Consider the following 13100-nt stretch of genomic DNA (forward strand, 5'->3'; position numbering starts at 1 on the left):
AGCACTAGCGTATCTACTCCCCTGGAGCCCACGTGACTACTCAAAATGTGCCTGCGAGATATGTATTTATGAGCATGAACAGATTAGCAAGCTAATCAGTAATACAGGCTCCATACTACACAAGTTAGTGCAGAGCAGTATTTCTGATAAGAAATAGTCTTACAGATGCTCTCAGAATAGCAGGGCAGCTGAACTGTGTGCTGGGAAGCAGGAAAGGCTGACAGCATTATTCAGACATACCTGTCTGCAGCAACTGTTTCAGCTCCCTCATGCGATTTGCTGACCCTGATTTCCTGTAGATTCCTTCTGTGTAGAGGCCATGCATCTCCACATACTCTAGTAGTTTCTCCATAACAACTGGGACTGAATTCTTATCGCTAATTAAGGAACTCACACACACTCCGAAGTGACGGGAGTCTACACCTTGGTCGTTCTGGAATTGATACAGGTCAAGTGTCATGTGGATTCCTGTTTCCAGGCTACCAAACTCATTTAAGTTAGGACCTCCTGTTACACCTAAATGAAAGCTGAATGTTTTATGCCATGCTTGTTACTAACTTTTGGTCACAAGATGCCCACTGGCGAGAATGGCGTCTGGGCTGTGGCACTGGGCAAGATTTTCAGTTGTTGATACAATCAGGCCATCACTGCCTAACAGCTGGTTTAACACATTACACATGTGTACTCTGAGGGCAGGACTTCTCTTACCTTTTTTCCACAGGGCGATGTGCAGCAGCTCTGAGTTTTGGACATGCATTTCTTGTGGCAAATCAACTTGCAGACTACAGAGGAGAGGGACTGTTACTAACAGATCAAAGCAGATTCAAATGCAAAGTTTCCTCAGTTTCCCATTTGCTATTAGTCTCTATATAGTCCGAATATGCTGCATACTGGAGTTTTCCCCAAAACACAAATTACCCTCTGCATGGGAGATGGAAAAATATTCTTAGCTGTAGGGCTGCTCCAGTTGGGATATGACAATATCACTTCAAGTCATTAGGAAAGCCAGCTGGTCATGAGGTTTTCCTCCCTCATTTCACCTCATCCCGAACTCTTCAGCCACAGAAGAGGGACATGTAGTTTCTTTGAGTGGTGGTGTTGCTGCTGCTTCATGAAGTGCCTGGCAAGAATTGCCAGAATCCTACCTGCCACCTGTGCCAGCCAACTTGCACATGCACCCCCATGGCAACTTGTTCAGGTGCCACCCTACATGCAAGGTATTACCTGCCCTGGCTCCACCACTTGCAAAGCGCTCCCAGCTCAGACCCCCACCAACAAGGCTATGCCTGTGCCCTCCAAACTTGTAAGGATCTGCAATTTTTAAAAACTAAGTGGCAAGAATGAGCCATTTCCACTTACTACTGCAAAGACAGGCCTTCTCCATTGGCCAGATGTAGGACGAGCACTGCTCACATGACTGCCGAATGCTCACTTGGTAGCTCGTGAACACATGGCCATTGTGCTCCTCAATCTGGGTGGGGGAAGGGGAGAAGTTAATGGCTCCCTTTGCTTATTTTCTTTAGAAACAATCTGAGCTATCTTCACCTTACTTTTTCTCCTCTCTTCCACAATTAAAACTGATAGAGGGAAATCTGGCTTCTGGTGTAAGGCTAAACCAGTGGCTCTCAATCTTTCCAGACTACTGTACCCCTTGCAGGATTCCGATTTGTCATGTGTACCCCAAGTTTCACCTCACTTAACAACTTGCTTACAAAATCAGACATAAAAGTACAAAAGTGTCACAGTGCACTATTACTGAAAAATGGCTCACTTTCTCATTTTTACCATATATTATTAAAATAAATCAGTTGGAATATAAATATTGTACAGGTTTCAGAGGAACAGCCGTGTTAGTCTGTATTCGCAAAAAGAAAAGGAGTACTTGTGGCACCTTAGAGACTAACCAATTTATTTGAGCATGAGCTTTCGTGAGCTACAGCTCACTTCATCAGATGTTTACCGTGGAAACTGCAGCAGACTTTATATACACACAGAAATCATGAAACAATACCTCCTCCCACCCCACTGTCCTGCTGGTAATAGCTTATCTAAAGTGATCAACAGGTGGGCCATTTCCAGCACAAATCCAGGTTTTCCAGGTTTCATCCAGGTGGAGGGTGAGAAAACCTGGATTTGTGCTGGAAATGGCCCACCTGTTGATCACTTTAGATAAGCTATTACCAGCAGGACAGTGGGGTGGGAGGAGGTATTGTTTCATGATTTCTGTGTGTATATAAAGTCTGCTGCAGTTTCCACGGTAAACATCTGATGAAGTGAGCTGTAGCTCACGAAAGCTCATGCTCAAATAAATTGGTTAGTCTCTAAGGTGCCACAAGTACTCCTTTTCTTTTTGCAAATATTGTACATACATTTCAGTGTATCATATATAGAGCAGTATAAACAACTCATTGTCTGTATGAAATTTTAGTTTGTACTGACTATGCTAGTGCTTTTTATGTAGCCTGTTGTAAAACTAGACAACTATCTAGATGAGTTGATGTACCCCCTAAAAGACCCCTGCGTACCCCTGGTTGAGAACCACTGCTCTCAACCCAAGATAATTGGTGTTGGTCCATTTCAGAATTAAGGCATTTATTAGACAGAGTTACTTTAACCCAGTCACCCATTAGATGCAGTCTGCTACTAACATTGAGCAGTCACTCCTCCCCTTTAAACAATTTCCTCATTTAAAAAAAAAAACAGTCTGTCCTAAAAAGCACCCCAGGTGAGGTGAGATGTATGCATTTAGGAACACACCAGGCTGCACACGACGACAGACCAGTGATTCTTCTAATCCAGAAGCCAATGCTAGAACTTTGATGCAAGTGGTGAAAACCCACACTGACGCCTACTTTTCTGGTTCTGCTTGAACCCAGATAGCAATCAGCTTATGTTTTACAAACAGGCATCTACAGCCCTTAATTTATATCTTCATTACGGTAGTTATATGAAGTGTTTAATCCTTTATGAATTGCACAATGAGATTTGGCTCAGCAACACCCCACCACTGCAAGTTCCACAGTGCAATTACATGCGGTTTTAAAATTGTGGCCTTTCAGTTTCATTAAGTGCTCCCTGCTTGCTTAATGGGACAGGAACAAACAGAACCCTGATAGGCTAGAGGGATATAAAACAACTGGTGATGCTGGGAGAGCTATCTCCTAGGACACCTTTACTTTCCAGAAGAAATAGCCCTGCTCTTTCAAGAATACTCCCAAATGCTTAATCATTCTTGATGCTCTTCCTTGGACCTTTCATATTTCTTCTACATAATTTCTGAGAGGAGGGGACCAAATCTATGAGGCAAGGAATCGCCATTATTTTTGGTGTGATATTTTTCTCTACCCTTTAATGCAGCTGCTATCTTATTCCCTTTTCTGGTGGCTCATGTGCACACTACAAATATTTTCATGGAGCCATCCACAACAATGCCTTGATCTTTTCCCTGAGAGATTACTTGACATTCAGACCCCAACAGCAATTATTGGAGTTTCAATGGTTCCTTTCAGCATGCATTACTGCACTTGTCTATGGTGAATTACATCTGTTAGATAGTGTGCTAGGGCTGGTGATTATCTAACATTTTAAGTGACTCTGGAAGTACCCAGCACATATCTGGGAATGGTTCTGCACACTTTGCTGCATTGTGGAAAATGACAGCTATAAAGCTTTGTGATGAAGAGATTATGTTAGTTTGGTCTGAAAACCAAGAAGCCACATAGGTATAAGCAGTTTTTTGCAGGAGGAGGATCCTGTGGCACCTAGTACTGTGTGACCTCAACCATGGCGGGGGACTTCGTGCGTGACCACAATTAAAAAAAAATAATACTCACTGCACGCTCTTGTTTTCGTTTCTTCTTCTGGGTTTTGCTTTGCTGCAGTGAGATACACAAAGGTATATTAATCTGTGAAATCCAAAGATTTCCTCTCCCTCACAACTTTACAGCCCCCATTCCACCTCCAGCTTCATCTGAGGCTCTACATTGCAGCCTCTACCTGCTAGCATAACATAGCTGGATAAGGTTCCTCTCAGAGTTCAAACCATCTCCTGAATCTGCTGGAGGGGGGTTGCTGTCTGGGGATAAAGCGTTGGAATTGATGAACCCTACCAAGAATTTTGGAGGTTTTAAAATATTTTTCCCAACTTGATCTTAGTATTTTCAGTATCTTGAAAAATGCATAATAATGAGAAATACCTTCAAATAAATTGGCCAAAGTCTGTGAAAATCTAGTACCAGGTGCTGGATTCAGGATTAATAAATAGAAAAAAAGTTTCCGAAAAGAACACCAAGGTGGGAAAATGTTCTGAAGTAACATGGACTACGTCAATGACATTGGGAAAAATGTGGTTCTAATTCTTTAAACACTTTTAAAGCAACTTTTTCAACCACCACGACTAGTGGAAAGGAAGTACTATACCTTGTGCTGCTCTGACACTTCTTTTTTTGCGTATCCTCGGGAAAACTCATCGAGAAGGGATTGGAAGAGATTTAAAACCAGATTGACGTCTTTCTGTTCCCTCTCTTTTGCAAGATTTATAACTAGAAGCTGATAGTTTTCTATCAGATCTTTATAGCCGACATGGATTTGCCCGTTCTAGTGGAAGTAAAGGCATGATTCAAATTGAACAATCAGTGCAATAAAGTGCATCATTCTTTTTTTTAGCCATTAATTTAATGTTGAAACACTGATGGATAATTTTTAATGGTCACCCACTGGGTAACTAATGCAGCAACATGGACGAGCTGATGACAATAACGTCCTGCCATCTTTGCTGCAGCACTGTAACAAGTGGTCAGAGAGGTGATGAGAAAGGGAAAGAAAGAAATGCATCTATTTGTATGAGTAAGTTTGCAGGATCTGACATTTGTACCCTAATTTTATCACTGAAATAAAACAGTACTGAAATATTTAATCAGTGTTCGAAATTCCTACTTGGATGCTGAAAGACTCAGGATAATACGAACAAGTAAAGCTAGAGCATTCATTTTAAATGTTTAACTTCAGCTCTTTGCAAAATCCGTGTGATATTCACATCACTTTTAGGGCTAACAAGGTATATTACTTACAGGAACAGAGTACATTGTTTTGATATTTCCTCTAAACTTTTCTGTGGCTTCAAAAAATAAACATTCAGTAGCAGACTTCTGGGAGTTCAAGTCATTTATCTGAAAGGCAAGGGTATTTGTCACAATCATATTTAAGGAGAGAACATCCAGTCTGTACTATGTTTAAGCTAACCGTTTTGGATCAGACATGTCTGAAGCTTCTAATTACCCAAAATGGGATTTCCTGATGCATCTTGATAATACTAAGAGGTTCTGTCACACATGGAAAGATAATACTTGTCTATGCCTCCTTCTGCAATGACTGTGCTCTTCTTATCCATACATTCTTGTTAATATCACCTTGCTGCCTGCATTCAAGTATGAAGGCGACTTGCCAAGGGAGGTAAACACCATATGCATTAGAAACACCTGGACTGAGAAAAAATCCAGCAGGATCTAGTTTGTGTCAAGTTATTAAATCACTTCCCTCCTCCCCTTAAATCATCACTGAAGCCGATGCCTGGGAGAATAATCTTTCGAATCCCACGCTGGTGAACTGGGCACCTCCAGGTTGTTAGGAGTGGCAACAACATTCGTTCAAAGCAATCTGACATTTCTACTCAGCACTTGCACTTTTGCACAAAAATCACACTAGCAGCAATTTCATATTTACATTTTGAGAAAACCAGAAAGACACAGCACTTTATTCAGTGGCAATTCATGATGAGCAATAGTACTTTGAATGATATAGCTAAAGACCCAGTTCCATGGCCATGGAACTCCTGCTCATGGAATTCCTGGTCAAAGGACATCCCCACATACAGCAGCTACAGAACAGGGCTGAAAGAAATGTCCCAAGGCCGTTCATATAACAGTTCTAAGCAGACCTTCCTTGGAAGTCTGGGCATAAAGACATCTCAAAAGGTGAGAAAATATACAACGTAAAATATAAATCATGAAAAGCTTCCACTCCAATTTATATTAGTTCACAAGAAGTAAAAATGGAGTGAGAAGAACCATAATCAGATAACTGGTCCTACAACACTGATCTGCATTCCATTCATCTCACCTTGTTTAGAAGGAACTCATCAAGATATTTCAGCTCATTGGCATTTGTGATCTCACGGAACACAGAAGGTGGCCACTTCTCAGACACTGCTGAAACCTTGCTGATTTTAATATTACGGTTCCTTTTCCCTTTGCTAGTTTCTTTCACAGGTCGCTCTCCTGCCTGGGGGCGACGTGGCTGTCCAGAAGGAGCTGGGGAAAAGAATCAGTATATATTCTAGAGAAGATAGTATTCTGCAGCTTTACTTCGCTCAGCTCCCTTGCACTGCACAATGGAAAGCATGGCACCAACAATATGGGAAGGGTCACGATTGTATTTTATAATCATCGCAGCTGCTTTTAAACAATTCATTTCATAGTGATGTCCAGTTAACACAAGGCCAAGTCAAATACATATCACCAGAAATATTTAAAGTAAACAAAAGAAATCTACAATTATCTTATTCTCTGCACAAACTTTTAGGATAATGCAGTTTCTGGAGATTTTTGGATTCCAAGACAAGACTTGGACAAGACTCCAGCCTTGCAGTTTTCCCTTTGCGATCAAGTCTGGGCATTCATACTGTTAAAACTACAAAGAAACCACGGTTAAACACAAGGAAGCCAGAAATTCAGAACACTATTCTGAACATGTCCAATTGCATCTAGCTGGAGTGGATATGTCTGCATGGAATATATTAATGCAATATCCACCAAGAGTGAGTTTGAGATGCATACAGCTTCAGATTTTAAAATGTATAAATTTAGTTCACCTTTCTAAACAAAAACTCTTGCACTTAAGACATGCCAACCACATTTAAGAATTACTGTTTCCATATCTATAATTTTGGTGACAAAGTCTGGCCAAATATAGCATTAAGACTAAGGCCTTGTCTACACTATAGGGGAAAGTCTGTCTAAGCTATGCAATTTGAGTTACGTGAATAGTATAACTCAAGTAGATGTAGCTTAGGCCTACTTACCGCAGGGTCCACACTGTGCTGTGTCGGTGGGAAATGCTCTCCCATCGACTCCCCTTACTCTTCTCGTTCCCATGGAGTACAGGAGTCAACAGGAGAGCAATCTGCAGTCGATTTAGCGGGTCTTCACTAGACCCACTAAACCGATCGCCGCACATCAATTCCCCGGTAAGTGTAGACAAGCCCTAAGACTACACAAGAGAAGAAGCCGCGAGGACAAACTAAGTCTGAAACTCTGCGTAGATTACTTCCCTTTTCCATAGGAACATACAGCTTATTTAGTAAAATTAGAAGGCTTATTGAGAAACATTGCCTCAATGGGAAGCAGAACAGAATCTAAAGTTTTACTTTAGTCACATATGATTTGATTATTCTGAAAAATGAAGGTAACTTTGATCACAGAACATTTCTAATGCTTGCAGAAACTTAATTTCACTGAACACGAGGGTAAGCTGCCATCCATAGGCACCACTGGGAATTTGAAAAGGACAATTTTTGAGATGTTCACTGTGGCTCTAATGCTGTGAAGGTTCTGCAATCAACCCATTTTTTTTATTTCTACTCCTTGCACATTCTTGGCTGAAACGGAGCAGAGGAAACTCACCTTCTGATAATTTTTGTGACTCCACTGCTTCTGACATCAGAATACACGATAGAAGAGGGAGATTCTCTCCTTCCTCCATTACATCAGGACTCTCCTTAATGTATTTCTTGTCTGGTTTCTTTCCCAGCAGCTTGCGCAGAGGACTTTTAAATGTGGATCTGAAAGTAAAAGCAGGTTGCATGTTTCTTTTATATGTTTGTAATGGAAGCTTGTTTTATACAGACACAGACAGGCTTTAAGAGAAAGGGTGTGTTTAACTGTACAATTAACAGCCATGATAGAGAGAAGTAAATCTTCAAAGCATAAGTTCCAAGCACTAGCAAGGTAAAGCCTGAGACAAGGGGAAGGGAAGGGAAGGGAACGGAAGGAGGGAGTGTCTACCTGGATTATATTTACTACATATACTAATTCACAACTTTCCAGAATGCAGAGAGAGAGGGCATGACACATTATCTGAAATGGTCAGTCAGTCAATAAATTAATTATAGATGTATATAATAGAGTATTTTCCCAAAAATCTATTGGTAGAACCAAAGCTCCAGGGATAACGGATGCACAAAAAATGCAATACATGTCTATCATTGGTACTAACACGTTTTTGCTGATTGGCTGAGAAAAATATTTCTTGTTTTTCCCTACCTTGTCCCACAGCACTATAATCATACACAGAGACATGTGCAATACTTGGGCATAACAGGGCATGCTATAGAAAGGGCATGTTCTTTGGTTCGCTTGGTTGAAGTCAATCCCATAGACACACACAGAACACGTACTTGGCATCCATCGGCTGGTTAGGTGGCTGAACTGAGACAGCTGAATCCAAGGGCGATAACTGTTCACTGGACTTCCTTTGCACAGTCTGTTTCTTGTTGCTCTTCTCCTCCGCCATTGTTTCCAGAGATGGCTACAGAATATTAAAGAAATAGAACGATCTTTAAAATCCAGTCCATGAAGGAAGTGCTAGTTCACGTATTTAAGTTTTATCTTTTAAGAAATCTACCAAGTTTTGTTTTTGTACAACAATCGAAAGAATCCACTTCACTCAATTTGTAGATTCCCTCATGTGGCAAGATAATGCCCTATTATATATAATGCCTCATCTGGGACTCCATTTGTGAAAGCATATAAAATTCAATGGACAAATTGCTGTGTAATAGCTGGCACATTAAACTTTTCATATTACATGGAAATTAAGCCAAAGGTTGACTTAACAGGAACTTGCATTTACAGTACACACTGCATTTCAAATATACACAAGGTCCTATGCGTCACACTCCTAATAAGGCAAGTAAGGAAAAAAGAAAATACACTTCTGAAGAGTGTGAATACCTGAATCCTGGTGACAGACTGAGCAAGGTTAGCGATATCATCCAGCGAAGAAATAGTCCCCTTCTTTCTATAAGATTAGAAGAGTATTACTCTGCATTGAAAAACCAGATTTTATATTTTAAGAATCAAAGTTCATATTGTCAGATAGTTCAGGACAAAATCTTACTTCCCATAAAAGAGTTATAACCTACTGAGAAGTATCCTTCAGATTTAAGCATTTTAAAAAAATCCCACCTGTTGATTTTAACCTGTGTAGGAGAATCTTAATTGACACATATTATTGTAATCCACCACTCTTCCAATATATTTACATTTAAAAGTCAAAGATTCTTTACTTTAAATTTTGTCTACCATAAGCATGGAGCCAATGCTGGGGATCTGAAGAGATTGGCCATTTTGGAGCAACATTTTATCCAGTGATGTAGGAAAGAAAGTTCTTTGAGAGATGCAGACAATCAGCAAGTACTAATGTACTTGCTAAGGCCTCAGTCCTCAAACTGGATCCACACAGCAGCACTGGATCCTTTAGAAAACCCCATTAGCTTCAAGGAAGCTCAGCAAGAGTACAAGGTTTTATCCACATGGATCTAACTGCAGGATTAGGGCCTCAGAACCCAGGAATTTTAAAGCACAGACAGAATTTCTTTACCCCACACTGGGGCCAGGTGAACAGGCTGCCACAATACTTCCTCCCCTCCCAGCCTTTATTTTAAATATTTTTGATAATGGATTTCTCTAAAGCCAGCTGCTACTGACCACAGAATCGTCAAAGCAATTGGGAAAGCTGTTCTTACGCTAGTAGGGTCTGAGGGGATTGGCCAGTTCGGTTTCTTTCATCCAAAGACTGGCTGAGTACATCATTCTGACCAGCCTCTGACTGCCTCTTTCCTTTCCATTTCTCCCGCTTGTCCCTCAGTTCTCCCGGGTCATGCAGATACCTCTGAATTTGGAAAGAGGGGGGGCTGTCCAGATCTTTGTCCACCTTCAAGATTCGGTGTTTATTTTTATTTCCATAATTCTCATCTGCAGTTTGAAAGCTTCTGGTGGGAGCAAGATTCTTTTTAACGTTCAGTGAGAGATCCGACGGCCTTTCAGGACAGGTGAAGCTTTGGCTGCCTTTTACTTGATTCTTTTGGTTCTCTTGAATTTTCACTTTATCAATATCCTTATCTAGTATTTCCTGTTTTGAGTCATTGGATTGCTTGGGAAAGGAGACCTCACTGTCCAGTATTTCACCTAGGACCTGTGTGTCTGAAGGGGTTTTGTTTTCTTCCACTGAGATTCTCTCTTCCTCTGTACCTTTTGGAAGGACTGTGTCTTCTGCCGTGAATTTGTTTGGCTCTTGGACAGTTTCTGGAGTCTCCTTTTCAGAGGTTTTTTCTTCATGACATACTAAAGACTGCTCCTCTAAGGGGAACAGGACGTGCTTATTCTGTAATTTATTATGTTCCAGACCCCTTTGCCGGCGAGATTCCCGTTTCTCCCGACTGCTTGTGAGCTTCTCATGGACATCTGTTATGCTCTTCTGAGAAGGAATGGTCTTTTCAGTAGCTTGGCTCAGTTTTTCATCTCGATCATTCTGAGCTCCATCTACTCCTGCTGCCATCTGTTCAACACCTTGATCCGGCTGCATTTCAGGTTTTACATCCAACTGCTCCAATGCCAGTTCATTACCATCTTCTGGGCTTACACTAGCCTCTCCCTCTTGAGCTTGTTGCATTTCCTGTTGCTTTTCCACAATCATTTGTTGAAATCTAGGTTAAAACACATTAAAGACAGCATGTGTAAAGGCTTAACCCAGAAGTGGGCAAGAAGCATGGGTGTGGGTTAAATATGGCTCACAGAGTACAACCAGTGGGTATCTTCAATTTTGAAGTCTCAGCATGGCTGCTTGGAGCTTTGTAGTCTCTGCAAGCTTCAGCTCTATAGTATGATTAGGACATCTACAACCTGCTCCACACCGGTGCAACCCTTGCACATTGGGCAAGCTGCCATTGTAGCCTGCTTGGGCACTCTGGCTTAACCCAAAAACTCAGTGCCTGGGCTGTCACTTCCCAGTTTAAATCTGGCCACATGCAGCTTTTACTCTTCTTTCTTAAGGGACGATACCTTAAGATATCATAAGGTCACATGATCAGATTAGCTCTACCAATACCTGGTGACAATGCACCATAATGAAGAATTCATTCCTGCAACCATAGCAAGCTAGCTCTGAAACAGCCTGAGCGGTATCTGAATTTAGGCCTGGCTGAACCAGATCACTCCTTTTCCTTTACCTCTTGCGCTGTAGGTGTCCCCTGACAAGAGCCTGCAAAAGGGAGATTCTCTTCCTCTGCTGATGGTAGGATTCTCTCTCCCTGTATCCTCGCCATACCGACTGAATGTAAATGGCAGCGTTAGTCCTCTCCAATGCCCTCCTAATACGGTATGAACGCCAACAAGTCTAGAAGCAAGATTTCATTGGTCAGAGGCAACCACAGAAATGTTTTTGGCAGAGATTTGCAGCTCACACTAAAATCAAGTTACACATACCTGCAGAGTAATGGTTGCCTGCCGCATTCTGAGAAAGTGTCTCCTCTCCAAAACCATCCGGAGCCAGCTCTGAAGGAGAACTATCTTCCTGATCACTTCTTTATGTAGTGTGTCCTGTAGCATCTGTCGTTCAGCCTCCTTCATAAACACCTAGTCAGTAAAAAAGGTCACATGAGCATTAATCACTACCAGACTGTTCCACCTCTTAGAAGGATATATTCCAGGGATACTATACTTGGGTATGCATATACTTTGCTTTCAAGTTATAAGAGTATTGCATTTCATTTTTCAAACAGCTATGGCTGCCTCCTGCCACATAACATCTGTTCATTATATCTGATACATTAATAAGTTTTTCCATCCCATTTCCTAGTTTTCTGGGTATTAAACATAAATGGAGGATAGATAGCCACAATTCTGTCCCACACAGGGCTGGGAATATGGTTCACTTGTAAAGCCCAACATCATGAATTCTTCCTCCCAAAAATCTATTTTAAATTCTGTTTTACTAACTAAACCCTCATGTTCAGATTCCACCACACACTACTCTGAAGGCAGCACAAATCTCTTTCTAAATGGAAACACTGATCTTTGTGATAAAAGCCAGTGGTGCTCATGGTCCACAGAGCCAATGTTCTTAAAGTATAAAGGCTGTCGCTGCAGGGTACAGCCCTGCACCAAGTCCAGGATGCTGCCGTTAGCTGTCTTAATAAGGGATTGGAGGAGCTACAAGCAATTGAGATATCCTGGAGAAGACAGAGTCAAATTTTTAAAACAGTTCATTTTTCTGTGGATAGGAGAAGAAAGAAATTCAAATATATGTTGGGATTTCCCAGCAAAACGTGCAGACTCAGCACATTAGTGTTTCTTACAGGGGCTGAAGTGGAGGACACATTTTACAGACCTTGGTCTTTCCTATTTGGTAGTTGTTTTTGTCCAGTTTCAGTTTATTCAGATGAGCTGAGATCTCTTCCTTCGAGGCTTTAGCATTTTGGGGTAGTAACACTTGAAACTGGTCTTTGAAATCCTGAGTCGGTAACAAACAGAGACAGTGAGAAACCAGATTTCAGAGTAGCAGCCGTGTTAGTCTGTATTCGCAAAAGAAAAAGAGGACTTGTGGCACCTTAGAGACTAACCAATTTATTTGAGCATAAGCTTTCGTGAGCTATAGCTATAACACAAGTACTCCTTTTCTTTTGAGAGACCAGAGTTAGCAGACAATTCAGGAGTCTGGAGTTCTAACTAGCTCTAGCTTCCAAATCATTGCAGCCCAAATAACTTAGCTTAATTTCAGGAAGTACTAATATTACTAATATCAATATTCCAAAGTTGCACTAATATTTTTTAACCTGTAAAATGCTGGCTCCTTCCAGTTTCACATCCAAGTTAATGCTTAGTATATGGAGGTGTGTGTATATTTGCCATATGCAGAGGCTATAAGTATATTACTTTATAATGGGATAGGCCTATTGACATATACATAGCTGAGACATTAAGATTCTCTACATGCAATAACTAGAACAGCACAGATAAACCTCAGAGCAGTTCAGATTGTGCCTT

The 13100-nt window shown here is 41.1% G+C and overlaps 1 protein-coding gene across 10 annotated transcripts in view; it reads right to left on the reverse strand.

The window, feature by feature from the left end:
* MYO9B (myosin IXB) overlaps positions 1-13100 on the reverse strand; it is a 77787-nt gene that overhangs the window by 8258 nt on the left and 56429 nt on the right. For 9 of the 10 annotated variants that reach the window (XM_073324214.1, XM_073324210.1, XM_073324212.2 and 6 more), the window contains 14 exons: positions 12445-12567; positions 11541-11690; positions 11285-11451; positions 9803-10762; positions 9009-9075; positions 8453-8583; positions 7680-7837; positions 6118-6308; positions 5070-5168; positions 4420-4596; positions 3834-3875; positions 1360-1471; positions 709-782; positions 241-433 (listed from right to left, as the gene is read on the reverse strand). In XM_073324214.1, the coding sequence (XP_073180315.1) occupies positions 241-433; positions 709-782; positions 1360-1471; positions 3834-3875; positions 4420-4596; positions 5070-5168; positions 6118-6308; positions 7680-7837; positions 8453-8583; positions 9009-9075; positions 9803-10762; positions 11285-11451; positions 11541-11690; positions 12445-12567 (2644 nt within the window). The remainder of the gene's footprint in view (positions 1-240; positions 434-708; positions 783-1359; positions 1472-3833; positions 3876-4419; positions 4597-5069; positions 5169-6117; positions 6309-7679; positions 7838-8452; positions 8584-9008; positions 9076-9802; positions 10763-11284; positions 11452-11540; positions 11691-12444; positions 12568-13100) is intronic. The other variant, XM_073324215.2, reaches the window with a different exon arrangement.

This window comes from Lepidochelys kempii, chromosome 25, assembly GCF_965140285.1.
Source record: "Lepidochelys kempii isolate rLepKem1 chromosome 25, rLepKem1.hap1, whole genome shotgun sequence".
NCBI classification, from domain to species: domain Eukaryota; kingdom Metazoa; phylum Chordata; order Testudines; family Cheloniidae; genus Lepidochelys; species Lepidochelys kempii.